The following is a 27,503-nucleotide window of genomic DNA, read 5'->3' as shown; positions in this document are numbered from 1 at the left end:
TAGTCTCATAAATCTGAAGGAAGGTAGTAAGTATTAGATGAATCGCCGATGATCTAACCTCTATCATAGCATAACAGAGAGGAAAAGTTAATAATTAAAAGTGACCATACATGGTTTTGGATTTGAGTCTATTGATCAGTATCAATAAAAGTGACATACTAAATTATATCAGTAATGAAAGACATGAAGACGACCGTTTATCGTGACAACACTTTATTGAGTCCAGAAATATAATACAACCAAAAAAATACACATTAAAGCGAAAATAAAGGTTTCTTACACGCACACTTTTATGGCTCTAATGATCCATCATATCTAACAGCCCGCGACTGGTAACAGATAGTCTAAGGCCGGCAATACACGGATCGCTTGAAGCAGTCAGGGGCGACAGCTTCAAGCTGTCAACCGCCCGAATCAGTTGCAATTCCTCGAGCGGTTCGTGTATGTGCATCCAAAGAACTCTGCAGTTCACTGTGCAGTCGACAGCTGAAGTTAAAGCTGTCGCCCCTGACTGCTTCAAGCGGACCGCGTAACTAAAGATATTTTTAAACTAATATGTTATTTTCTAAACATGGTGGTAATCAGCTGGGCCGCACCAGGACTCGACGTGCTGTAGCAAAGCCGCCGCAGCCCCGCCGCTTCGGGCCGAACTTACCACCCGCGACCACCACTCGCGGTTAGCACAACGACCTTATCATTATTAAAGAATACTCTTATACATATACTTACTAATTTTGTCAATTAAATTTGTCTTTTTATGTCTTTCAAGGTAAACTAGAGTATTTTCAATTAAGTATTTAGTACATGAAGATGCAAAAGTGAAACTTGAAGAAGGACACAGAAATAAGTGGTTGTTTTAAGAAAAGGATTGAAGCTTCAGGCAGCAGCTACTTTAGTTTAAAAATGCATATAAAAATTTGAAACTTTCGAAAAACCTATAGAAATTACGGAACCAATGATTACCGTTTATCAAGAAAACACAATTCACAATAGCATAAAAATAAATTATGTTGTTACATTTTAATCGTCGAACAATATCTGTCATAATAAATCTGACAAGGTATTTAAGGGTCGACGTGCCGTTATCACAATAGATGTATAACATCATAGGGGCTTGTTTAATTAATGTATCGTGACTGGAGAGTCCTGCCGAGCCGGCACTTAATAAGGCTGTATGTCATCACCCCTACTCGCTGCGGCCCCACGATAATTAATCATAACTTGTGCACGGTGAAAGCAGTCAATTTATGAAAAATTATACGACTATTTTATTATTATTAGAGTGATGTTCAGATCAATTTCGTTAGTTTTTTTTTGTCTCAAAGTCGTCTACAAACAATATATTAACTCTCGGTAAACTCTCGTTCACCAACTGTTAGTTGGCTAACAAGATTATCATCTATTTCACGGACTTTTTCAACAATTATGTGCCAAGTTTAAAAAAACGATTATAAGTTATGTTCATAGAAATACATACCGTTAGTAAAAGTGACGAGCCTGGAGCCTAATGGATAACCGGTGACCACACAGCACGGTTCCGTCTCGCCAACATTGGACGCGTACATGTCTCGACCGTCCACAGGCAGAGTCTATGAAAATAATATCATGGAATTCAGATCTACTAAAATAAAGGATATAATTAGTAGACACTAATTTTATCCTTTACAAAAAAAAGTTTGATGATTACAAAAAAAAACTAAGTCTTAGAACTCGCGCAGTGTACAAGTTTGTTTAAGTATTTTTTTCATTTTCATCCTCAACTTAATGGAGATTAATACCACCTCGGGGATGGCGTAAGTAAGCCGCTGAACAGATTAAAAAAGAGAACATTCAGGATAAAGCAACGTAAAATGTTAAATAAATGGTTTCTAATTTGTAACTCTGTCTACTAAAACGATGCGACGTAATCTGGCCACAATTAAGTTAACAAAAGACCAATTAGATTTACATCTTAAATCGATTTAATACTTCTAAGTCAAGGGACATTATAAAACTTTCGTTGTTGGGAAACTCGTTATTAAAAGCTCAAAGTTTTAGTAATCCCGCGATCCTCACGAGATCGCTGATCCGGAAACTCTCATTATGATCTAAATAATTTATGTCAAGTCGCAAGTTTATAAAGTTACCCAGTAAATGAAGATGACTGTGAACGTAAATGGAGCAGTTATATGAGAAGCGGTTTATCACAAGTTATGGAATAGTCGCTGAACTTAATATAAGAAGTCATACATGCGTACTCCACTGCCTAAAGTAATAAAATCAAACAACTATTATCTGGAACATCTTATGAAATTTAAGGTATATGCATTAGTAAATTCTATCTATTCTAGTTTTTATTTTATTATGTATGTTACCTGTTCAACAGCTTGGTCCATAGAGACGGCGAGCACCCATTCACGAGCGTCCTCCAGTGCAGCGCCGCGAACGCACCCGCTGTCTAACAGTAGAGGGGTTCGACTCCAGTCCGTGCACTCTGTGAATAGTAGTCATATAAATTGAAACTTTCAGAGATTCACACTATGAAACGAGATATGACTTTGTAATTAACAATCAAAACAAACCTAGTTTTTAACCAATTTCCGAAAAAGGGATGTTTTCAGTTTGAGTTATTTGTATGTAAGTTTTGTGCGTCATTATCTCACATTTGGTTGAAGCAATTTTAATACGACTTAGGAGAAGGTATACTATATGTATTACTAGCTTCCGCTCGCGGCTTCAACTGCGTGGTGTGTTGATAAAAAGTAGCCCATGTATTAATCCAGGGTATTACCTATCCACGTACCAAATTTCAACCAAATTGGACCAGCTGTTTTTGCGTGACAGAATAACAAACATACATTCTCACAAACTTTCACATTTATAATATAAGTAGGAAGTAGGAAGTAGGATTGAAGTCGGATTTATCCTTGTAAATAAGTTTTATGTCATCAAGTAAAACGAAACAAACTTATTTGTGTATTTTAAAATAACTGAAATGTCACATACCAAAATCAGTATAATCAAGCAGGTGTGCGGAGTCATCATCAGCTGCCTCAGCTAAGTCGAGACAGCGGTTGAGTAAAACAAACGCCTCGCGAGCCCCGCTTGGTCCTTCTGCTCTCACTGCCATACCGCATGCGTAATATGCTGTACACGACAATACTTATAAAATAACTAAAGTAAAAATACTTACCAGAAGGAAAAAAAATTGAATAAAAACAATCAAAATCAAAAAGCAATTATTCAAAGTAGGCTAAAATACAATACTTTTTGAACGTCCCTATTACATGAGACAACCTCGAAAAACCGGCCGTCCACCCTTCACCACCATCAAATAAAATGTTGACCAGAAAGCATTGCCGAGGTTTTCATTCCAAGACTACGATATTGCTACGCCCCGTAGTCTCTATGCTACGCTGCGTAGTCAGTGTCTACGGCGCGTAGCTACAATATTCCGTAGTCCGTAGCCCCTAGCTTGAAAACATTTTAATACGAAAATGGCTTACCCACATCTGCTACAATGATGTCTGTATACCGTGGCAGTGCTCTCGCTGCCTTACCGGCTATCTGAGGCACGTGAAGTGCAATCAATAAAGTAATTGCCTGCAACCAAAGTCGATGTGGGTTAATTTGTCATTTGCAGTGGAATAATACTGTACACGCTACGGAGGACAGAAAGATGAGCAGATATGCCATAAGGCAGGCAGGGCAGGTGCCTTCTTGTTGGTTAAGTTTAAGTAACGTAAGGTAGGCGTGACTAAAGTTTTTATAAATATAGTAAGTATAGTTCGGCCATTCAGAGAATGCGTTCCTGACACGTCGCGATTGAACTGACGACGTAACTTTGCAATGGCGTTGCAGTTACGATAAAAATATTTTTGCTGGTTGTTTACCGTTTTAACAATTGAGGAGCATTAAAACAACATTATTATATCAATAATCAATGAATGTAGTTACGTCGTCAGTTCTCTGAATGGCCGATTAGTAAGTTTATAATGTATAATGTATAAAGTAGTAGTAGTAAGTTTTTATAGATATAGTATATATATATTGATATGGTGAATTTTTATGTATTAGTTTATAAGTATTGTAATGTACGATATATGTGTATTTGTATTTTTATGGGCCCTAGTTGCCTGAAATAAAGGAATAACTAAATAAATAAAATAAAACAATCAGTTACTGTTAAACTAACGAGGCGTTCGGACTCCTAGACACATCTGTCAAAGATTGGTCTTGATTGATTGGTGTTTTGGTCTGATGAGGGTGAAACTATTACCGTTCCTCGTCCCCCGAACACCCGCAATTTGGCAATTTTCTTAGGAAATTTTGCGTTCTGACATCTCCGCCAGTCATTTTGTACTCCGTGGTATAGGCCAATTATTATTTGCCTTACCTGTAGAACTCTATCCTCAGCACTGGCAGCCACCATAACTGTAGCTGCATCCTTCAAGGCCGACACTGACTTAGGTGCAGTAGATACTCTGACTAACAGCTCACTGCACACCGCCCTGGCTAAAGGCGCGTCGCTGCCGGTCAGAGATTCGATTCCCGGTTCGTCACTGCCGAGGTATTGACGCAACACGTCTAGGACTTGCGTTAGAACTTCTGGAGGCTCTTCACTGTCAATGTCGATACCTTCCATGCGCTACGGAAAAAAAAATCCTGTCATCAGTAAATCAACTTTTTAAACCAGTTCTCGCCTCCTGCAATTACTGTTATGAAGAAAAAGTCTTCAAAATTTTGTTTATAAATCAATCATTCTTAATTATGTTGATATTGCTTAAAAAGTCAATTGAGGTTTGGTCGCCAATATTTAAGTACATGAAGCTACTTAAATATTGGCGACCAAACCTCAATAGACTATTTAAACAATATCAATTATTCATACTTAGTAGTTAGCTTTGGAGGGATGTAGTGGCGAAAGATATGAAGAAGTACCAGGTGTCTGAGAGCGATGTCATAGACTCATTATTTGGGATACATGGCAGGAAATTGAGATATGTTAACTACATTAATATTTGGTTTAGGCGGTTCCTTTGGCAGTTTTCCATACCGGGTGAGCTTTGAACAGATGTGCGGCATATCTGAGTGCGTAGTGCGGTGCTCGTCGGCCGGCGTGAGCGAGGCAGCGCTGCCAGTGCCCGCCTCGAGCCAGCCGCTCTAGCGCCTCGGTCTCTGCCTCAGCCTCTGATTCTACCTCGCGAGGAGCCTCCTGTTCTTCTTCCTCTTCTTCGTATTCCGTTGATGGTCCTTTAGGAAGTAATATTAGTATATTTTGGGATAGTCAGTCTTATGTTGTTAAATGGGACTATGGTTACCTGGTGCTTCATTATCCGTCTCGTAACCTTCAGTGAGAGCAGCTCGAAGTTGATCACCGATATCATTTTGACCGATTGCAGCAAATCTGTGTAACAAATAGTAACCTATAATTATTGAAAAGTTGTCAATTCGAGTTTATTTACTATCTCTGCACATACACTATTATTTTTCCTGTAGCAGGGACCTTACAGCGAGATTAAAAAAATAAATAATAGGCAACATGACTTTCGCTATTGGCCTACCTCAACGGCCCCCCGAAGATGCTTTCGGCACTTTCCAGAACACAACTGATCTTCACTATATAGAAAGCTGTAGTTTATAATCATGATTCATCCCTTACCGTTCGGCTAACATATCAGCAGCAGCCCGTCTCTGAGCTCCCTGTAGATGGTCCCTCGCAAGCCTGGCAGCCCTGAGGGCGGCTCGCTCAGCCAAGCGCGGGGCAGTGGCGGCGGCAGCGGCACTGGCGGCTCCCAGCAGCCTGACAGCCCGAGCCCAGTCGGCACTCTCCGCGTGCTCGGCAGCTCGCGCGAGCAAAGCGGGCACTTCGCTCGGAACCGCCTCACCCTCCTCTCCAGCGCTCTCTGGGACGTATTCCCTGGATACGCGAGCAGCTTCGTCCCATAACTCTGTGTATGAAACGAAAACGTTTGTTCTGCAAGTTGGACATTACATAATTTTTACACGTCCAAAAATGGCAAAACAAACTCAAGGGTCGTAGTACTTTACGAACAAATATCATTAATTTAAAAGCCCAGCTCTTGTCGCGAAAGGGAAGGTCGAAGAAAAGAGGGGAAGGGGTCGAGCAAGGCATAGTGACAAGCAAATAAAAGTAAAAGTGAAGGTTGTGACGTACAAGGAAGTTCAGGAGTTGACGCTAGATCAGCGTAAATGGAAAGAGCTGCACCAACAAATATATAATAAAATAAATATATCATCATCCTCCTGCTTTATCTTAATTTCATTTGGAGTTTGCGCATAAATTTTTGTTCATACCATACTCCTCTATCGGCCGTCATCTCTCAAATAACATTATATCCAGCCATATTCATCCATATCTTTCACACAGTGCAAATAACAGTAATGAGTCAAGAAGACAAATAGTAAAATACCTAGGTCTTTGTAGTGCTGCACAACTTCACGTGGTCTATTAGCTCTTATCATAAGCGTTTCAAACTGCACCAGATCTCCTCGTTCAGCAGCCGCCCTTGCTCCTTCGACCAACACCTCTTCAACCTGACGAAAAGAAACCATCTTAACTTGAACCAGGCCTACTTTCCTTGTTTGGCGTCGCCTTGCCAAGACATGACAAGGCACTTTTCCTTATTCTCTAATCCCATATCTGATCTAAACTTAACATATTCCATTCGAAACTGCGGAAGGCATATATCTGAGGGCACGGCAGTGCCCCAGCCAAGATTACTGTTTTTACGATGGCTCAAATCATCAAATGATCCCTCCCATTGTGTGTTAGCAGCGGTGAGGGAGTGTCAGACTTTTACTGACTAAAAATACATCGAGTTCCGTCGTAGGCCTTTCATGTACCAGAGCCGCGGTAACCCTTTCTAACAATCCCGCAGCCCCGGCATATATTAGCTCAGTTTTGTTCATGCAATTATTACCCTTACTCACCAGAGTGGGGGCATGTTGTTCAGCCAAAGCCAGTGCCCTCTGATGTTTCCCGTGCTGCAGCCACATGCGGACCGCGTGATCAGCCGCGCCGGCTCGCAGGAACGCGGCCTCGGCTTCATCCGGCCGATCGTCAGCCAATGACGCGGCTTCAGCACGAGCTACTTCACTACGAGTCATACCGCCTCCCAGGCTGCATAGCTCCATTGCTATGTCCCATCTGATCATATGAAGAACTTACTTAGTCTATTACCATGTTTGAGGTATGTTAATTTCTACTATACTAAAAAAAATGTGGTTACTAAATGAAAAAACAATTTTCAGCAGCATTTACATAAGTAAAGCAAGCATTCCTTATCTCATCCATCATATCACCTCAAAAGCAGAGATGGAATTTCGACATTAGCAACATACAAGTAATATAAAATTCCTATCTCTAGAAAGCAAAACAACAGATTATTAATAAGCTACTAGTAAACTCTCTTACTTCTTTAAGCTGTAGCCTATATTTTATTTTATTTATTTATTTAAATCAGGCATCAAGGCCCATAGCAAGCTAATAAAGAATTGAGTATTGAGTAGATAGAAAATTAGGATCAGCTGTAAGAGAATACGTACCTCTGTGCTTGCAGTGCCCACCGTGCCCCGAGCGCGGCCAGGCCCCGCGCCGCCAGCAGCCGCGCTGCCGGGGCGCCGCCAAGGGCACCCGCCCATTGTAACGCCACCTGTACATTACACTTGCCTAACTAAAGCACTGGAGACCATTCAATATTGTTGCTAGCTTGTAGCGCAGTTCACAGTTTGAAAGCAATATTGAAATGAGTGGGAGAAAATATGTTTACTTTGTAATAGAACTGAAAATAGAGTCAAATTTTGATTCAGCGTGTTCAAAACAACAAAATGAAGCCAGTAAGTCCATCAGGTTTTCATGAAATGACTGACTTCTTGGTCTATCTGTTACCCCCAGTACAGCAAGGCATTAGGGAACTGTGATCTTTGAGACTCTAAGAAATAAAAAATAATGGGTATATCATCACCCAATAGACTGCAACAAATCATACTTTAACTCAATCTGGGGAGGAACAATGAACATAAAAATACAAGCATCGAAGACCAACTTCTTGCTTACACAGTATCAGAAAATCCGCCGTTAAGTGTTGAGCGTACCTGTTGCTGCACAGCGCTGGGAGCATGCGCGCGAGCAACTCTCTCGGCGCCCTCCCACTGCCCCGCCGACCGGTACATCTGTATCGCGCTCTTCCACTCACCTACAATATAGATCTATCTCAATATAAGCTTCCTACTATACCCATCTGAATGAAATCATTAGCTTCCAGTGCCATCCAATTACTTACTAACTAGTTTTGGCTCTAGTCCAACGGGTTTATTGGATAACAGATGTACAAATAGATTGTTTCAACACTATCTTAGCATAATATTAGATTCTAAATAAGACACGCCAAACTATGTGAACGCTTGCACTCACCAGTTCGCGAAAAAATTGGTGAATTATTATGCCTACATTTAATCGAAACAACAATATCGTATGCCTGAAAATAGTAGCCGAAATATTGCGGGATCGTTCTAAAGATTTACCGTGGCTCATGGCGTTACAACCATGGCTCCAGAAGGAACAAAGGTGGGGTTTCGGCAACCCACAGCGCGATCATCATTTGTTGATTTCCCACATAAAAAGGCCGAAAAACATCAGATTATTTTAAAAGGATTATGAATTATATAGGTCCATACCAGCCTGTATGTAATAATTCTCAGCGGCACGTAGGTCTCCGGAGGCATGCAGAGCCTGCGCGATGTGGCGACGCGTGGCTTCTAGCAGCGAGCTGCGGTGAGCTGCCACCAGCCGTAACATTGCTTCGTATTGAGATGCTTCCTGGTAACCACACCAGGAATATTTGTTGTTATAACTAAATGTACTAACTACAATGGTCCCTAATTTACATGCTTAAAAGTTACTACAATTGCGGATAAGTTACTGCAATGTTGGACCTAGTTTTAGCCTATACCGTGTACCATATAAATCGGTTGCACGTCTTTGCCTGCATAAACGATTTGTTTGAGAAGTGATGCGTGGACACCACATATTTATTTTATAAAATAATAAATTAACTATTACCTTATACATGGATATAGCCTCATCCGGTTCTCCGAGTCCTATATAAATCTGTTCGGCCTTGCGCAGTTGTCCGTCTTGCCTCAACTGTTGCGCTAGTGGTATGTAAATGTCTCGCGTTTGTTCCTCAGAAAGATGTTCTTTTAAGGCCAAGGGGCCCACAGGACAGTGATGCGAGGTCAGAAATATGTGTAATACATAATATAAGAAATTAACTATTACCTTATACATAGAAATGGCCTCATCTGGCTCTCCAAGTCCTATATAAATCTGTTCAGCCTTGCGCAGTTGTCCGTCTTGCCTCAACTGTTGCGCTAGTGGTATGTAAATATCTCTCGTTTGTTCCTCAGTAAGTTGTGCGGCGGCGAGCTGTAAGCCGTCGGCCACTTTCCCCGCGGTGTTGTATGCGCGGACGCAACGCTCTGCCATACCGCATGAGGTAAGCACACGCTCTGCTGTCTCCCATTCCTAGAGGTTTTAATATTAATAGGTATTTAGGGTCCACATTTCCCTACAATTTGATTTATTAGATTCAGTTTCCTATTGCTCTTTCTATAGAAAAAAATTATACTCACACGAGTAGAAATAAAATGATCACCAAGTCGCTCGCACTGCTCTCTGATAGACTCCTTGTCGTCTATAGCCTGAAAACATAACAAGAAATTGGTAAGAGGCGGTAGGCGTAGTAAAACATGGCTGGCATAGCCAAATGCTACGGCGTAGTTGGACATGGCTGGCGTAGCCAATTGCTACGGCGTAGTATTTTACATTACACTTAAATACGTTTATTTTCTTTTTAAACAGTAAACTTATTTATTTCAATAAACTCGTTTACCACCAAAGTAAACAAGGACAAATTTTTACAACATATCACGCTTATTTAATACCTACATAAACCGGAAACAGTAGGTACATTATAGTTCTGGTTATATTTCAACTAAGTCTGTTATCACACACACCTGCATAATCTGCAAGGCCTTCCTATAATGATGGGCGGCTAGCGCAGCATCGAGTGCAGCCCTAGATTCTCCCGCCTCAATGAGATGTGGTACCGCCGCTCCCGCTTGACGCGATGACACCAGCCACGAGCCCCACATGCCTTCTAAACGCGTCACCTCGCCTGGACATGACTGAAGCACATACAATTTTAATTAATAAAATTTCTGAATATTTAGGTCTAATTTCGTGGTAATTGAATTTCTTGATAGTCCGTTTAAATGAAAAAAATCGATAGCCCATCCATATTAGCAGCTGAAGATCATTCTTTTCAGGACCACTTCTTCATAGTGTGATCAGACTAGTTAATACTTGAAGCAAGAGATTCTTTTATAAACTAACAATCCCATGTCGAAGAACAAAAAAAAGTCAATGTACATAAATAGTCGTAAGTACCTCTCTAGCCAACTGAACAGCTCTGGCATAGTTATTTCCTTTGGCGTAGTATTCCACTGCCGCACGGGTATCGCCTCTGCGCTCCGATATTTCACCTGCCGTCTCCCACCATTCTTCCTGAAAATAGTAGGCAGACACATACTCAAAATACATAATATGACTTGTTATATATAAAAGGAAATTATACCTAACCTAAGTGCAATAATGAAAATGCACTAGAAAGGCTTTAAGACCCGATTTCACTGGATACATAAACGCAAAGTCCTTAGTCTATGTCTTGAATCGATGAAACTTGAAGCTCAAATCATTAGCTTTAATTTGCCATAAATACCAATATTTGCACCCATCTCAAATTCAAGCTGCTTCCAAATCAGCGCTAATCGATCACCTGAATAAGCTGTGTATGAACAGCATCAACGAGATCAGTATCTCTGAGCAGCTGTGGATGCTGCAGTAGTAGCGCCGCAGCGCGTCGCGAGCGGCCGCCTCGCAGCCACAGCTTCACTGCGCCTTGCACGTCGCCTGATGCTGCTAATACTGCACCGGCCTCGCCTAGACGACCTGGTATGAAGAAATTTGGTTAAGGATAGCAAATGGATAATTTATCAATATAAAATATTTGCTGTAGTGGAATATACAGAAGGAAAAGAAGAAGATGAAAATACCATTGGAGTACTGTATTGGACCCTGTAATACTACACTACTTTAGAAGACCTTGAAACTGCAAAAAACGCATCAAAGCCTTAACGCGTGCAGATTGAAAAGGTCTTAAAAGGTGCCTCATTGTTTTGAACCTTACATGTATCGAGACTCTGAAGACTCTGACAATTGCATTAAAAGGGGAACTTCTTTGCTTTTACGAACAAAGGGCCAACAAAGGTTTATTTTTCCTACACTAGTGAATAAGCAATTCCACTAACCAGTAGAAGTCAAATAATCCATATGCTGTTGTTTCAACGTAGCCACAGATGCCCGATCAGTTCTCTCAGCCAGAGCAATCGCATCGGTCCACTTATTGAACTGCTTATACATGTCCACTGCTAGGTCCGGTCTACCTGCCCGCCTGACATAGCACTCCTCAGCGGCTGATAAGTCACCGTTGAATATAGCCAAACGAGCTCTTACTGTGGCATTGTTTAAACCTGCAAAATTTAAAAATAGTCATGTAAGAACACAAATCTAAAGATAGATAGGTAGATTTTCTAAACTACAGACAGACATAAATATAAGGTGTTGATTTGCATTTGTGCCATAGTTCAGGAGGAGGACATAAAATACGTAAATAATCGATTGGAATTACAGTAGACGGGAAATAGCTAATATGCACTGCTTTTTTTGTCATTGTAATGTCGTAGTATTTCAGAAGTAATCCAATTTTATGAATGAAATTTATGAATAATCGTTGCGTATGCTTTGTGTTTGCGTTTGCGTGAGGGCGCAGCACGGTTTTAAGGCCAGTAACACACGCGCCAAGTTTAAATACGGCTAGATGACATTGACGGAATTCCGAAAAAAAAATATAAAAAAAATACGTACCAATTTTTTTGTTGATTTGGGTCGAGAATCATTAGCATAATTACGTCCTTGAGTATGGCACGGATGCAAATCAACAGCTTGTATGTGTTGCTGGGGAGTTTGTTGCGGTCTTTCTTCTTCTCAGAAAAACACATAGGATGTTTAGGAAGAAATTTTCACATTCAATAAAGCTATTTCAGCTATTTTATAGTCAAATAATAAATGATTTTGAGTTTGATACATACCAACACTGACATCACCATCGCCTTCGGCAGCAGCCAATTCAACGGTCTTCTCTAGATAAAATGTGCGCGCTACGTCATCAACTTCTCGGTAGCATTTAGCAGCCAACTAACCAACATTAAAATAGGAACTTTAACATTCATAACCTACCAAGAAAAAGTTTGATTTAAAAGAGGAAGTACAATTGGTTTTACCTGTACATCATCATCGGCTAGAGCACGTTCAGCGAGTTGCCTCCACAAAGGCGCAACATCTGCATTACTACCAACACCGTCCAAATATCTAGCACACCCAGCTAGATCACCGCTCCGAAGCGCATTATCTGAATTTACATACCAAATATTGAATTCACGAAAATATATTCGCTTTTGAAACTTAAAATATAGACGGAACTGAAAATGGACTACGAGTTGACTACGGCGTAGCGGCTACGAGCCAGCTACTACGACCGTAGCAGATAATAAATCAGCTACGTGCCGGGACGCTTCGATCGAGAACAGCGTTTAATGTGTCTTTCGCTGCAAAAAGGTCTATTAGCACCGCATTTAGTTAGAGCACCTATAATTAAACTAAACTGTAGGACATTTATTGCTATTCCTATCGATTCCTCTTATGACCAGAAGAAATAGAAGGAATTTTGAACCTTTTCCGGAGTTCTGTCTATCTTAGTTCTTAAGTGGACCCAATTTAAAATGGTACAACAAAAGCCAAGTTTGGAATTTGCAGTTCCTATGATAGAATGAAAAGAGAATGTCGTACTAAAAGCCAGTCGATGTTCGTCCAACTGTAAATATGGTAATAGTCCTCCGTCAAGTATGACGCGTCGCGAGATCACTTCGACGGCGACCGCGCCGCCGCATTCCGCCATCTCTACGCTGCCCGGGTCCCATGCACTATACCTGAGTAAATGAAATATAGACCATCTTTAACAAAGGTACAAAATTAAATATTTTCAAAGTCGTTGGAATATTTAAAAAATGCACTTAATATTAATACCACAAAAATTTTATACAATTTTATACATATATCTATTTACATTTATGCTAGAGTAAAGAAGAGGCTGGTAAAAATGAGTAAATATTTACTAACCATACGAGCAAATGGGTCGGTGTTTGAGCGACAACAGCATCACTATTCTCAATCCATTGCACGAATGAAACACCGCTTGCTATGATTTCCTTGGGCAAGAAAAATTACAAATTTTACGCACATCTGTGATCAAAAAAACCGGCCAAGTGCGAGTCGGACTCGCGCAGGAAGGGTTCCGTACCGATTTATAAAACGGACAAAAATATCACGTTTGTTGTATGGGAGCCCCCTCAAAATATTTATTTAATTCTAGTTTTCAGTATTTGTTGTTATAATGGCAACAATAATAGGTACATCATCTTTGAAAATTTCAGCTCTCTAAGTATCACGGTTCATTAGATACAGCCTGATGACAGACGAACGGACGGACAGAGGAGCGAAAACAATAGAGTCCCGTTTTACCCTTTGGGTACGGAATCCTAAAAAGTTTATTTTAGACTAGTAGTTAGATTACCTTGTCACCAGTATTTAACTTAAGTAAGGCAAGTCTTCGCCTGGTATCTCTTAATAGTAACAGTTGTCCGCTTTCGTTCAGTTCTAGCCAGTCCACGCGCGCCTCATGCCACCATTGACCTAACTGGATTCCTGTAAAGTATGTACACATGTGTTTTTTTTTCGTTCCAAGTACACATATTTGAGGATTGAACGAGAGAGAAGAGCCATAATGAAATAGTGAAATGTGAGTCGGTTTTCTGTTTGATTTATAGCCCTTCCGATGTTCTCAACATTATCAACATACAATAAAAATATAGAATAAAAAATATAGGTACATTTGCTACAAATGTTGGCATAAGAAGAAAAAAAATTAAACAGAAGAAATAAAGACTTTCCATACCCATTTTATTTACATGCTTTTAGTTTAAAATCTATGTACATTAAAAACCATCATATATACTCACCAGTGGTAAGATCAACGACGGCAATGGTCTGTCGGTCGAGCAGGTAGGCGAGGTGCTTGCGGTCGCCCGCCTCCGCGCCCGTCGCGCCTTCGTTTATACGCACGCTCAGCACGTGAGGGTTCACTCGCTCAGTACGAACCTAGTGCATACGACATTTTTTATTTTTTATTGGTTCTATATTGAGTATATAATTGCATAACTGCACATAGAAAAAAGGAATAAGTTAGTAATTTTAATAAAAAAATAACTCTATAAAGTTGTCTGAAGCTATAACTGTGTACGGTAATGATAAAGTGAAGACCTCCAAATGAAGAAATTAGAAATAGTAGTTAAATTGAGTAGTGGGTCGTAATTAATCATAATAATTTATTGGTATTTACAAGTAGGTTATTTTTTATGGAGGGAAAGGTAGTTTCTTATTGCTGACCGAACGAACCCCAACGTCTAGGATCTCCCAAAACATTAAGAGAGTAATTGCGGATTTTTTTAATTTTTGCAACCACAAAGAAATAATGTTGAAGGTTAAAAATCATTGTTAAAAATATTCAGTAATATACAGTGTAATCATTATTTGAACTCACAGTATGCAGCACTTTGTCGAGACCATATTCAACAACACTTAGTTCGCCGGCCCGATGCAGTAGACAGGCACCTCCCACTGCCGCATACACTCTTTCTCCACCACCCGACCAAGCAATCTATTACCAAAAATAAAACATTTTAAGAGGAAATAAAGTTTATAAAACTTCGAAAAAAATTAAATAATATTTTTGATCACCTCACTAGTCAATCCCCTTGCGATGTCACATAATATCAACGTGCAACTAGTACGACATACTGCGTACCAGTCGTTTCCTGAAATACCGTTAAGAAATTGAAATATTAACTTTTGAAATGACTTATGCAGGTCTCAATCAAGTCAATTTTTACTTTTGTATAATCCTATTAGAAGTGTTATTTGAATAATAAATTCACCTAAGGCGGCACCCGGCGCCCGTGGTGTCTACCTGGTCCAGCGCGGCGGCCGGGATGAGAGGTGCGAACTCTCTGACGTTCCGTCTCCTCCTTCTTGAGCATGACTGCTTCGCAGAAGGAGGCGACGGCATCCCATCCCCTCTCGCCCCGGACCAAGGGTGGGCGGGCTACCTAATTACTACTTAGGTACATTAAACGCCTTCCTCTCTTCGAATTATTTTGCTGTGCCCCAACAGGGACCATAATTTGTGACTATCATTTTATATTTTCCACCTAATGTATAATATGGAATGCAATAAACGATATGATATGATATACCTATACCTAAACTTATCATCAATGAAGGGTTACCCAAAGTTAATCGATCGACAACTTAAAAATATTTATAAAAAATCTTTGCTAACCAATAAACCGCACGTTGAATATATCAGGCGCGTGCTTGGTGGTGACGGTGAGCGGCGGCGCGTCGTGCGCCACGCGCGACAGCACCAGCTGCCGCGCGCTCACGTGCTGCACCGACACACTGTCGCGCCACACCCAACGTCTGGTGAGACACTACGGTACTCATTGTGTGATAGATAGAAAGTTTATTCAGCTCACAATAAGAAATAAAAATAATAAAAGGTGGGCAGGATGATAGCAAATTCAAGCAAGTTAACGGCGGGCGCTATGCGAGAATCTAATTCAGCATATTTTGTCCGGTTCAATACCTGCATTGGTAATCAGCTGGATATTTAACACTTCTTCTTTATCATATCACGCCATAACCAATGAAATCATAATATATTTCAGCTCGTCTAAACAAGAATGATGCCTCATTCACGGCATACAAACGCACTTTAAAAATATTTTTCACTATCTCATTTTGAGTACGAGTCATTTCATTGCTAGACAACAGCAGAACTGCAGAACCAGTGGAGTCTACACTTATTCATTCAAACGAATGTGGAGGTTCGAAAAGTAGCAACCGTAAATGCGTCAATAATAATTAGGCGTAAATAAAACTAGAAATCATCCAACCTTAACACAGCTTCAAGTTGTATAACAGCACCGGTTTGTGAAGCTATCGCCAGTTTTGTGCCATCGCCGCTCCAAGCGAGCGCACGCGCCGCATAGAGGTTGGGGATGTTCAACATTGTAAGCTCTACCCCTCCGGAATCCTTTACTTCCCCTACTAGACAGCCGTCGAACACTCCGAATGCTACAGTCTAAAAAGATAGACCTTATCAGCCTTATTACAAAAACTTAAACATCCGTTGAACACTTGTCTAAAAAAAATATGGCTGATAAACGGACCTTATTTCAACGTCACACACAATCTTTCATTTTTTACAAAAATGTCTAACAGACGTTTAAAAGTTTTTGTGGTACGACGGTATATGCTTAGTAACAGTTGACATATGTACAATTATGAATCAGCTCATTCGATACAACAGTAAACGAAAGGATCCCTGAGACTAAAACCAAAATAAGTAGAATATGGGTCCGTTCAAACAGACCGGGTCGGAGAGCATCGGCGTGCATTTTTCTTTTCACACAGACCGGAGCCGATCGGCTGCGCGAGCATTAAAGAGCATGCAATCGGAGCCAAACGTCAAGAAAAAATATACGATCGGAGCCGGTCGGCTCCTCTTATTATTTCACACCGAGCGCATTCGAGCATTCTCAATGACAAAAGCAGTGCGCATGCAAAAATAAACCTTACTTCAAATACTAAGTACTCAATTTTCAACGTGTTAAGAATTTGCTCTGCTCTCCGAGCCGGTCTGTCTGAACGGACCCTATACCTGTCCAGAAGGACTGGGCGCTGCTGAGATGAGATCTCTACGATCAGGCGGCAGCTGAGGCTCCAAACTGCGTAGTAGAGCACCACGCTGTGCTTCATACACGGATACGCGCCCGTCACAAGACCCCACTATCAGCTACACGACAAATAACAAATTTTTATGTCTTTGAACTAAATGTTCGTAGTAAAATGAAGTCTCGGGACATGTTCAATGCGACATAAGTAATCTAAGCTTCAAGCTGCTCTAAACTTTATCTAGACACACGGCAGTGTGTCCGCCAAGTTCGAGCAAAAAAAGCGACACACCGGCCGTGGGTTATATTACACGAACCATTTCGGGCCAAATTCGACCCCCCTGTAACTCAAAATCTATTTTATTTACGCATATCAAATTTCTAGTATCTATTGAGACCCCCTCACTTATCTAAAATACAAAATTTCATTAATATACCTATTGTAGGTCTTGAGATATTGACGTCAGAAAATCGCTATTTTTACTATACACTCACTGACTGACTGATTCACTGACTCACTCATCAAAAACCTAGACCACTTCCAATGATCGTATTGACTTGAAAGGAGATTGGGCAAGAATGTATGAAGTTTGGTCCAAATGTCCACCACGAACGAGACCTATATAATTAAATAGTCCACTTAATTTAGAGTAACTTTTACTAAGAAAGTAAAAAAAAAACAATGCCAAAAAAAAGTTATAGCCAAAAATGTATTCTTAATTTTCGGTAGTTTTTGTATGTTGTCATTATTATTTTTTATTTTATTCCACTTTCATTTCCGCACTTTATCTAAAACTAAGATGAGTAAGACACATTTGCATATAAACCCATATTTATTTGCCCGATGGATGTACGAATCACGAACCAATTGAGGTGCCAGAAGGGCTTGAATATACTCAACGGTGCCTGGATCTAAGATAGTTCGAAGTAACTGGTGGTGTCTTCTCTCTAATAATGAACAATTCTATTTTGTCAGAAGTTACAGAAAGTACGAAAATCGAACATCACGAAAAGTAATTGAAAAAATTAAATTGAAAAAATCTATAAAATGTTTTATTTTACTTTGCTATAACTTTTTTCTGGCATTATATATTTTTTTACTTTCATAACAAAATATGTTCTATATTTAACAGGCTATCTAGCCATATAGGTCTCGTTCGTGGTGGACATTTGGACCGGAATCGCCCATTGTCCTTTGGCATGGAGGTAGGTCTTTATGTCAAGGTAAAGGGAAAAATCTGAAAATGGCCAAGTGTGAGTCGGTTTCAAAATAATGAAGGTGTTTTATACCCGGTGTAAATTTATACCCCTAAGGAACTAAAACGAACTAAATTTATCTATATTTATATAATATATCTTCGAATGGTTTGTATTTAGTTTAGTTAGAAGTAAAATAGTGTAGTTAGAAGTAAAATAAAAATCTGAAAACGGCCAAATGTGAATCACTTTCGAAAATAACGAATGTGTAACTTTGATCCACGAACATAATATATGATAACATGTCATGTCAGTCAGTTGGTAAATCTATAGTCCATTTAGTTAATCTAGTTCATTTCTTTGTAAGAAGCATAGTGCATATTAAAAAATCTAAAAGATAGTATAAATGAGACATTCCTTTAACTAACTTCATCATAAGAAAAAAATAAAATAAACAACCTTACAAAAATAAATGAAATCCCACCCAAAACAAAAATGTGAAAGACTGCCAAGTTCGATTATATGGGAATGCTTCGCCTATAAAAGAAGTGAGATCTGAATAAGTACCAAGTTCCATACACATACCTCAGTTAAAAATAGTTACTTTTTAATGATGTTACTTGGCAAGTTTTAATAGAAAATTAAATACTTGATTCATTGCGTTTAGTAGGTTTATAACAAGGTGTATGAAAACTTTCCAAGTAACATCATTAAAAAGTAACTATTTTTAACTGAGGTATGTGTATGGAACTTGGTACTTATTCAGATCTCACTTCTTTTATAGGCGAAGCATTCCCATATAATCGAACTTGGCAGTCTTTCACATTTTTGTTTTGGGTGGGTTTTATCTGCCCCCCCAAATTGAACTTTTTTTCGGTGCGAAATCATCAAAAGACCCCTCCCGCTATGGGTGCAGCACGAGGGAGTATCAGACTCTTACTGACTAAAACCCACCATGTTCCTTCCTAAGCCCTTTATGTACCAGGACCACGATAGCTCTTTCGAACAATCCCACAGTTCCGGCTTTGATCCAATGGGGTTTGCCGATTCTCTTCGACCTTAGTACCTCAGTTACTCTAAATCATATGATCTTTATTCGCACAAAATAAGAGAAAATAAATAAATTGATACATACGTAAGGAGGCAGCAAGACCAGGGCAGTGGGTGGCAGAGCATATCGCAGCAACAACCGTCCGTTAAGGTAGAGCGTCCCGTCGACGTGGCCCGAAGCCAGAGTGCCTTCGCCCCCGCGCGCCAGCGACACGCAGCAAGCGCCCCCAGTCCACATACTACTGCTCTTATTGCTCTTACAGTCTAGAGTCCTGGACATCGAAATAGAATGTGATAAATGAGCACCAAAGCTAAAGTCAAGGTAGAGAGAACTTCGGGGATTACAGAAAAAAGCAAAAAGGTATTTTTTGGCCAAAGCAGTTTTTCGATATTGCGGACATATTTACCGGCTTTACATACAGTATCGATTACATGAAGTATTTTATCAATCAAAAATTAACTTTAGCATGTCTAGTGCTTTGATTATATAAATTTATATAATGAAAGCTCTAGTGTAGCTTCTTTACAATTTACCTTATCTTCCCATCGCTGGTCCCAGTAAAAAAGCCGTTGTCCGCCGAGACCAGGGCCATAGGTGTCCCAGTTAATGGAAACTTGTTGCAGATGACTTTCTTGCCGCTCCAGTCAGCTCCCACGCGGTATACAAACACCATGTTATCGCTCTGGGCTACCCCAAGTAGTTCTGAATTTTCGCTGAATGCAATACCTGGGACAGTTGAGTCAGATTTTATGTATCATACATGAAGATAATAAATAATAAGATATTGCACATCGAGATAAGTATTTGCGTGTGGTTGTAACCTAGCTCCGCCTAAATGGCTGAACCGATTGTTGAGATTTTTGTTACTTGAGGGTGTACGGTTTGATATCGGTGTTATTATCGGCAGGTACCTAAGTACTATTATATTCAAATAAAATAATTCTAACTTGTTATAACATAAGACTTCTTCCCTGCAGCGGCGTCAGCGGGTTTGGTGGCGAATTTATCTCGTCGAGTGCCCTCCCGGTCGAAAAGCAGCACCAATCGGTCACATGTTGCTACAGCTAGCTTCACGTTGTTCGGAGACCAGCAGATATCAGCTATAGGACTCTCCGTGTCCTCAAAAACGAAAAAATCCCCCCATTAAATTGATTCCACATATAAAATATATATTTAGTATCAGTTATGTAGGACACAGGTTTCCTTACTTGTGCTTCTAAAATAGTTTTAGAGTATTTAAGCCGCATATTTATTAACAAGTTATTTCACAATATATTTTATCACTACGCAGTTTCTATTGACACAACTTTTTGTTGAATTTACATTGTTGCTAGGCAACCTTTTAAAAAACGCGCCATTTTTCATAGAAAAAAAGAAAAAACGTTTATTTTACCATGCCTGTTGTTGTCTGTGGTTTGTATTTTAGTCGATTTTACAAAAAAATATTAGTATTCATAATGATTCGACTACATCGGTCTACTTTGAGTTAGCTCGCACTGCACTAGTGCCGGGTATTCGTGCCCTTCCGGTTAAACAGTACACGGCCTCCTCCAAGGCTGAACTGCGAGATGCATAACAAAAAAAAATTTTGGTCTTTAGGGTTTAGAACTCTAACAGCATAGATATTTCTTTAAAAATTACATCTTCTGATAAATATTTCTTAGCCATCATATAGCATTATTACATATTCATAGAATTAGTATTAATTTGAACTTACTCATTTCATCGGTTACCTTGACCATAGACAATATTTTTTGATATGGCAATGTTTAAAATTATGTCAACTTGACAGAACGGACAAGACCGGAAACTCTTTTTCGTGAACACAGTGTTTATGTAAAGACGTTGTAAGGTTAGAATTATTTTATCTGCTTTGATCCTAGTTATTTCTAAGTTAAAATCAGTTCTGAAAGATGTGCAGTGTCTAATACTACATGTTTATTCAGTTTAGCTATATATTTTTGTCTACTTTCGGTTTATTACCTACAGTGATAATCGGCAAGTGACAGCATTGTCGTGTAGACGAGTGAAATTAACATGCCATCGTCTGTTTCCAGGACGTCATGCCTTTCGCACGGTTTGTAGAACCAGGGCGTGTTGCCCTGGTAGCAGACGGTCCCTTGAAGGGAAAGTTAGTGAGCGTGGTCGATGTTATTGACCAGACTCGCGCTCTCGTCGACGGGCCTTGCAGCGGCGTCTCACGTCAACAGCTCCGCCTCAACCAACTGCATCTCACCAAGTTCCGTCTCAACTACCCATTCACAGCACCCACACGCGTCGTGAGGAAAGCATGGACAGACGCTAAGCTGACCGAAAAGTGGACAGAGAGCCAATGGGCCACCAAGCTCGCCAACAAAGAAAAGCGTGCACAGATGACCGACTATGACCGCTTCAAGCTGACGTCCGCTCGCGTCAAGAGGAATCGCGCGAGGACGGCAGTGTTCAAGAGCTTGAAGGTGAAGGCAGCCCGCTCCGGTAGCTTCGGCAAGAAGCGTGTACCCAAGGCGGCGGTCAAGAAGGTGCGCACCAAGAAGCCCAGCGGCAAGAAACCGGCGAAGAAGTAATTCTAGTGCCTCTAAAAGGTTAATGTGTGACTATCAAGGGACAGTAAATAAAGAATTACTCTAAGCCAATTTCTTGTGTTATTGTTACTCATAAAATGTTCCACCCTATGAGTGGCAATAGGTGAGTTTATTTGATATTGTAGAACATGTGGTGTTTTTTCTTTACTCAAAATGTTTTATGTTTCAGCTGCGGCTAGGTGTACTCTATTAAACTAAGGTTAGTTGATCATTTGTATTTAATATGTGGTGTAATCTACTTACTTAGGTACTTGTTAAAATGATGAATTTTATTTTATAGTCTCGTTCGGATGAATATCAATGATTTCAAACTCACCACATTGCTGATATTTTAAATTAAAATATACTTCTAACATTGTGACAAAAACATACTAAACATAGTTGTATTGTTCTCAGATGGATATCTGACTACAAGAATACCTCAGGAAAATTGAAAAAGGTAAGTTGAACTAGCCATAACCTCAAATGTTTAATTAACATCCTCTTACAATGATGAATTTATATTTTAGTCTCGTTCGTATGAAACTCATGATTTCAAACTTACCACCTTACTGATTATACTATTCACAATTTTTATAATTCTTAGTTTTGTGACATTCTTTAATATTGACTTTCTTTTGTTGCAGGAATACAAATGATATGGATTAAGGAGACAACTGACATTTTCATAACTAGGAGATCAAGGTAAGGTGTTATTTTTTCATATGGTTAAAAATATAGATGTTCAAATAGCTTCTTGCAGTTTCAAATGCAGCCTGAGAAATATTATGCTCATGTGATTTATATTCAGGCTGTAAATGTCCCCTAAATGCTGTGCAAATCTTATCTCGTGTGGTGGAACTATTTGACCATATAATCAAATTTAACAGTATTAGTAGATTATTTGCAGTTGATGGTATTATTTTATTAAAACTACTTGTGAAGTTATGTCTACTTTCCCCACCCTACCAAAGCCGATGTGTGTACAGCAAAGTCGTACATGCTTGACTCTGGATAGGAACATTAGCACACTCTGTGTAAGACATCCAGTTGATATAGTTGTATGTCCAAGGGTTGAGTGTGACAAATATTTAAACTATCATTGTAATCACACAGATTGTTTGTTTGACTGGTTTCTCTGTTCTATGACACATAAAAAAATGATCAAATTGTCATTTTCTCTTTTTCATTGTTCACAGGTGTTGATGAGTCATGTGAAGCCATGTTCAGTAACACATATAGACAAGCAGATGATGTCTGTGTCAGTAGCTCTTAAGGTAAATATCATATTTTTAAAGTAACTTTGTAGATTCAGAAAATAAATATGTAAATAGGTACTTTGTTCCTGAGATACTCTTGTGCCAATTAAAATGTTAGTATCTTTGCATGTATTGTTATGAAACCCTACCAAAGCCGATGTGTGCATAGCCAAGTCGTGCATGCTTGACTCTGGATAGGAACATTAGCACACTCTGTGTAAGACATCCAGCTACCATAGTTGTATGTCCAAGGGTTGAGTGTGACAAACATATGTATTGGCAAAGCTTCATTTTAAACATAAATAAATCTATTGTATTTGCTAATATCTTCACTATTGTTGACAGGTACAGGGCAAGATTACATGAAGGAGGCTGTGTTAGATACACTAAAAAGGTAAAATTATTTTTATTAGCATCCATTAAAAGATTCTATAATATGTTATTATGATGACCATAAGTATCGCCCCTGGCAGATTTTTGATGATTGATCTTTACTGAAAAAAACAAATTCATAAACAGGACAACAAATCAAGCTTATTTTATTATATTAATAGATTTTTTTCTTGTTACAGATTTGAAAAGTATACATACAGGCAAAATGGCACCATATACAAAACTGCATAAAATATGATGTTTGGTAAGTTTTGAGAAATATTGATCTAACCATAAGTGAATATTTTATTAATTAGCTAAATCCAAATTATGCTAATAGCTAATTCCCATAACAATGATGACTGTAGTATCGCCCCTATCTGACTTCTGATGATTGATAGTTACTGAATTAAAAACTAAATCAATTTTTATATTGATGTTTCTGTCCAAATATGTACTAAATTTTGACTTCATTTTGTTACAGGCTATGAAAAATATTTGTGCAAGAAACACAAAATGAATTACTTGAAGTGCAGCCAACCTATTTAATATAATATGGTAAGTGGTAAATCAATTGTCCATAATTATGTGTAGCTTGTTGCCTCATTTATCTATTCCGAAACTTGTTTTAATTCCTTCCTGGCAATGTTTAAATGATGATTTTATATCGCCCCAGTCTGAACAAATGTGTTGATTGATTTACTGATTAAATATTATGATTAAACAATTATACTTCGGCCGTTCAGAGAATGCGTTCCTGACACCTATCAGTTAGTCACGACTAGTGATGGGCACAACATAACACTGAGTTCGTTACCGTTCCTTCAAAATGAACCGCCGCATTATTTTAAGATTATTTTCGTTTTAAATTGGCGGAATCATTTGTTTTATATTTTAGTTATTTAAGTGGAAACCAAAAAAAGGTAATATTCATATAATAAAATTGTTTTATTTATTCTTTGTTACAAGTACATTGAATTGAATGTGCGAACAGAATATTAATCAGACTCCGATTTGCTTGAGGAGGTGGTGTCTTCATCATCATCTTCGCCTACATGTATAATTATATTATTATCAATAACAGAATCAATCCTGATATCTCGGTCTAACAAAAGCCGGGTAATCAAATAAAAACAGATCGAAAACACTTGAAAAACGTGGTCTATGCGCACGAAACGACAACGGACGAATGTTTTAGCGTCACAAAATGGCGGCCCATAACGCCATTTGGGGTTACCATTTTTAATCTAAGTATAAAAATGCGGTTTGGTCATAGTTTTATTTTTATATTTCATAAAAGTTATAATTAAGTCTTATAGTCCATTATTTTCCAATTCTTAAAAAGAAAATCAAAACGTATTATTTTATATTATAACTGTATAAGAACAGATTACGATACTTGCCTGTTATTTTTAGCACAGCACTACAAAATATAAACCGCTGACATAACCTTGTAATAGCGCAGTATAGATTTAGAAAAATATTGTTTACCAAGTTATTTGACACTCAGTTTGGCACAAAATTATAACATTCATTGATTATTGATATAATAATGTTGTTTTAATGCTCCTCAATTGTTAAAACGGTAAACAACCAGCAAAAATATTTTTATCGTAACTGCAACGCCATTGCAAAGTTACGTCGTCAGTTCAATCGCGATGTGTCAGGAACGCATTCTCTGAATGGCCGAACTATAGTGCTCTCGAAAGGCAATTTGGCTAATAGACTTCTTATTGTTTCAGGAATCTAACCAAAAAGACAACATGGACAGAAGAAAACTCACATTCTATGGTAAGCTACAGATTTTTAACTAGCAATATTTTGATTAATTCTCAACTAGTAGTTCCCGCCAGCGTCTTCAACAGAGTCTAGTTTACTTAAATTGATAAAGAAGTAGTCATGATATTATGAACCATCTTAGGTACTGCCAAGTTTCATCTAATTCTATTAAGCAGCTCATGAAAAAGTCACCAGTATACCTTATTCTTAAAAATTTTCATGTTTCTAATATTAGTAGAAAGTATTATATGATGATTTATATCGCCCCAGTCTGAACCAATGTGTTGATCGATCTACTGACATTACAAAAACTTTTATTGAAATATTTACATCATGCTGTAGAACCAATTTGAGAATTTTCTTAATTGTTTCAGGATTAATCATCAATCTGGAATCAACTCTAGAATGGCTAATTAAGGAGCAAATCTTTCCTAAGGTTAGTACAAAAACAAAACTTATTGAATACCTAACTTTTGAAATGATGGTAACAAGCATATATCTTATACTTTTGATGAAAAATATATTAACTGATCATACAAAATATTGTATCAAATTGTAATAGTGTGTGTCAGCCTCTTACTAAATGTTTTGTCATTTTCTTTTAGGTGCCAAATTTCAATAGAAGAAAAACAAGTTTTGAAGATGTAGAGCTAACATAAAGGTGAGTTTAACATAAAAATATCAATGTTTAAATTAAAACATTCCAATTCAGAATGGGAAATTTGTTAAAATAATACAAAATGATGAATATCTTAGTTATCCCTGTCTCACAAAGCCGTGGGGATAAATAATGGTATGGTAACAACTGAAATACTATTAGTTTCCCAATACAATGGAAAATAAAAAAATGTTTTCTACATGTCACTGTTTATTTCAGATGTGCAATGTGGCCACCATAGCAGCTTTTGAAAATGCAGGTGAAACTCCCACTGGTAAGTGAAAATAATATTACTCTTTTCTCATAGTTAATACAAAATGAATATTAAATGATGAATATCTTAGTTATCCCTGTCTCACAAAATCGTGGGGAAAAATATGGTATGGTAACATCTGAATTTAAAACATAATTACTTTACTTCAATGGTAGTTGCTAAGAGGAACTGTTAATTCATTTAGTTAATGTTTCTTTCAGATACAACATTGCAGTAGCGAATTTACCATATGAACTCGCATGAACCTGTTAACTTTTAAAGGTAAGTTGGCTTCATATTATATAGTTTGCTTTATTCCATTTAAAATGATGAATATCTTAGTTATCCCTGTCTCACAAAATCGTGGGGAAAAATATGGTATGGTAACATCTGAATTTGTCCTTGGTATAATTAAAATTGTATCACTAAATACTTTTTTTAATATGTGACTTCTATCTTTACAGATTTCAGAACTCGCGAAAAGACAAAAAACAAATCTTCAAAGAATAAGGTAATTTAAAAATACTAAATAAATACTTAAACTCATGGTCACAAGTGACTAAAAATAGAAGAACTGTACAAGCCCCATTTAGTAACTACAATGATGATTTTTTTAAGACAAGCATATATCTAGAAGTCTTTGAAGATACTTTTTATCTGATATTTATTGAAAAACTAAATTATGCAATGGCCGCAAGCACACCAGCCTGACAATAGTGTATTTTTTCTACAGATTTGCAGTAGTCAACATGGATTCACATGGGGAACAACTCTAATCTCAATCCTATCGAACATATTTGGGTTGAACTTAAAGGCATGTGAGCAAGAAGTCCAGCTCACACACATCAAGAGTGGAACACTATAGCACAAGAATTCATCATTAAGTTAATACGGTCCATGAAAAACCGTTTAAGAACTGTAATTAAAGCTAAAGGGGATAGATTAATAAACATGTTATCGAAAATTTCTCAACTTGTTTTGAATTCAATATCTTGTCCGCTAAATGCAAGCAAGTCCTAATTTTACCAGTAAGTTTTATCTCCTGAAAGATCCTACAAGCGTTTTTGCATACAGTTCTGTGGTATCATAATAGAATACAAAGAATATTTTCAACAAATATGAACATAGAATTTGAGCGATGTGACTCAATTCGCAAGTTGCTATACAGATTTTTACGATGCGACGACGCATCGTAGCAGTTTTGTGTACAAGACCGATGTCCGTCCGTCACCATGCCGCACCTATCATTACATGAAACGAAAACTCCAAGCTTGCTTACTAGGCGAGTGTGTGAAAATCAATTGCCACCAATGTTTATCGTTAACTAAACCACATCCCCAGGAAAACCTGATAGTAAGAGACTGATAACTTTTCGTATAAATTGTAGATACCCGGATCA

General features: G+C 38.4%; 2 protein-coding genes and 1 non-coding gene across 3 annotated transcripts; 2 read left to right on the top strand and 1 right to left on the bottom strand.

Annotated features, from left to right (window-relative positions):
- Positions 1–196: 196 nt before the first annotated feature.
- Positions 197–20,528, bottom strand: LOC124635421 (intraflagellar transport protein 172 homolog). Its single transcript, XM_047171306.1, has 35 exons — positions 20,431–20,528; positions 20,170–20,341; positions 19,756–19,948; positions 19,307–19,493; positions 16,962–17,096; positions 16,195–16,382; positions 15,579–15,718; positions 14,978–15,054; positions 14,781–14,897; positions 14,200–14,338; positions 13,755–13,885; positions 13,301–13,389; positions 12,971–13,110; positions 12,406–12,533; positions 12,214–12,319; positions 11,374–11,595; positions 10,842–11,014; positions 10,454–10,570; positions 10,021–10,191; positions 9,637–9,705; positions 9,284–9,529; positions 8,680–8,821; positions 8,098–8,198; positions 7,549–7,655; positions 6,934–7,150; positions 6,414–6,537; positions 5,642–5,930; positions 5,301–5,386; positions 5,036–5,232; positions 4,376–4,627; positions 3,486–3,582; positions 2,986–3,126; positions 2,355–2,473; positions 1,478–1,589; positions 197–690 (listed from the first exon to the last, which is right to left on the bottom strand). The coding sequence occupies exons 1-35, from the start codon at positions 20,467–20,469 to the stop codon at positions 566–568; spliced, it is 5,088 nt and encodes a 1,695-aa protein (XP_047027262.1). The 5' UTR covers positions 20,470–20,528; the 3' UTR covers positions 197–565.
- A 401-nt stretch (positions 20,529–20,929) lies between these two features.
- LOC124635181 (60S ribosomal protein L14) lies at positions 20,930–21,855 on the top strand. Its single transcript, XM_047170994.1, has 2 exons — positions 20,930–21,074; positions 21,280–21,855. The coding sequence occupies exon 2, from the start codon at positions 21,286–21,288 to the stop codon at positions 21,784–21,786; it is 501 nt and encodes a 166-aa protein (XP_047026950.1). The 5' UTR covers positions 20,930–21,074; positions 21,280–21,285; the 3' UTR covers positions 21,787–21,855.
- A 1,907-nt stretch (positions 21,856–23,762) lies between these two features.
- LOC124635456 lies at positions 23,763–23,828 on the top strand. The gene has a single exon (XR_006985016.1). It is a non-coding gene; the product is annotated as a small nucleolar RNA SNORD31 (small nucleolar RNA).
- The last annotated feature ends 3,675 nt before the right edge of the window (positions 23,829–27,503 follow it).

The sequence above is a fragment of the Helicoverpa zea genome, chromosome 12, assembly GCF_022581195.2.
Source record: "Helicoverpa zea isolate HzStark_Cry1AcR chromosome 12, ilHelZeax1.1, whole genome shotgun sequence".
NCBI lineage: Eukaryota > Metazoa > Arthropoda > Insecta > Lepidoptera > Noctuidae > Helicoverpa > Helicoverpa zea.
Note: the sequence above shows the minus strand (reverse complement) of the source record. Positions and strands in the feature narration are given on the sequence as shown.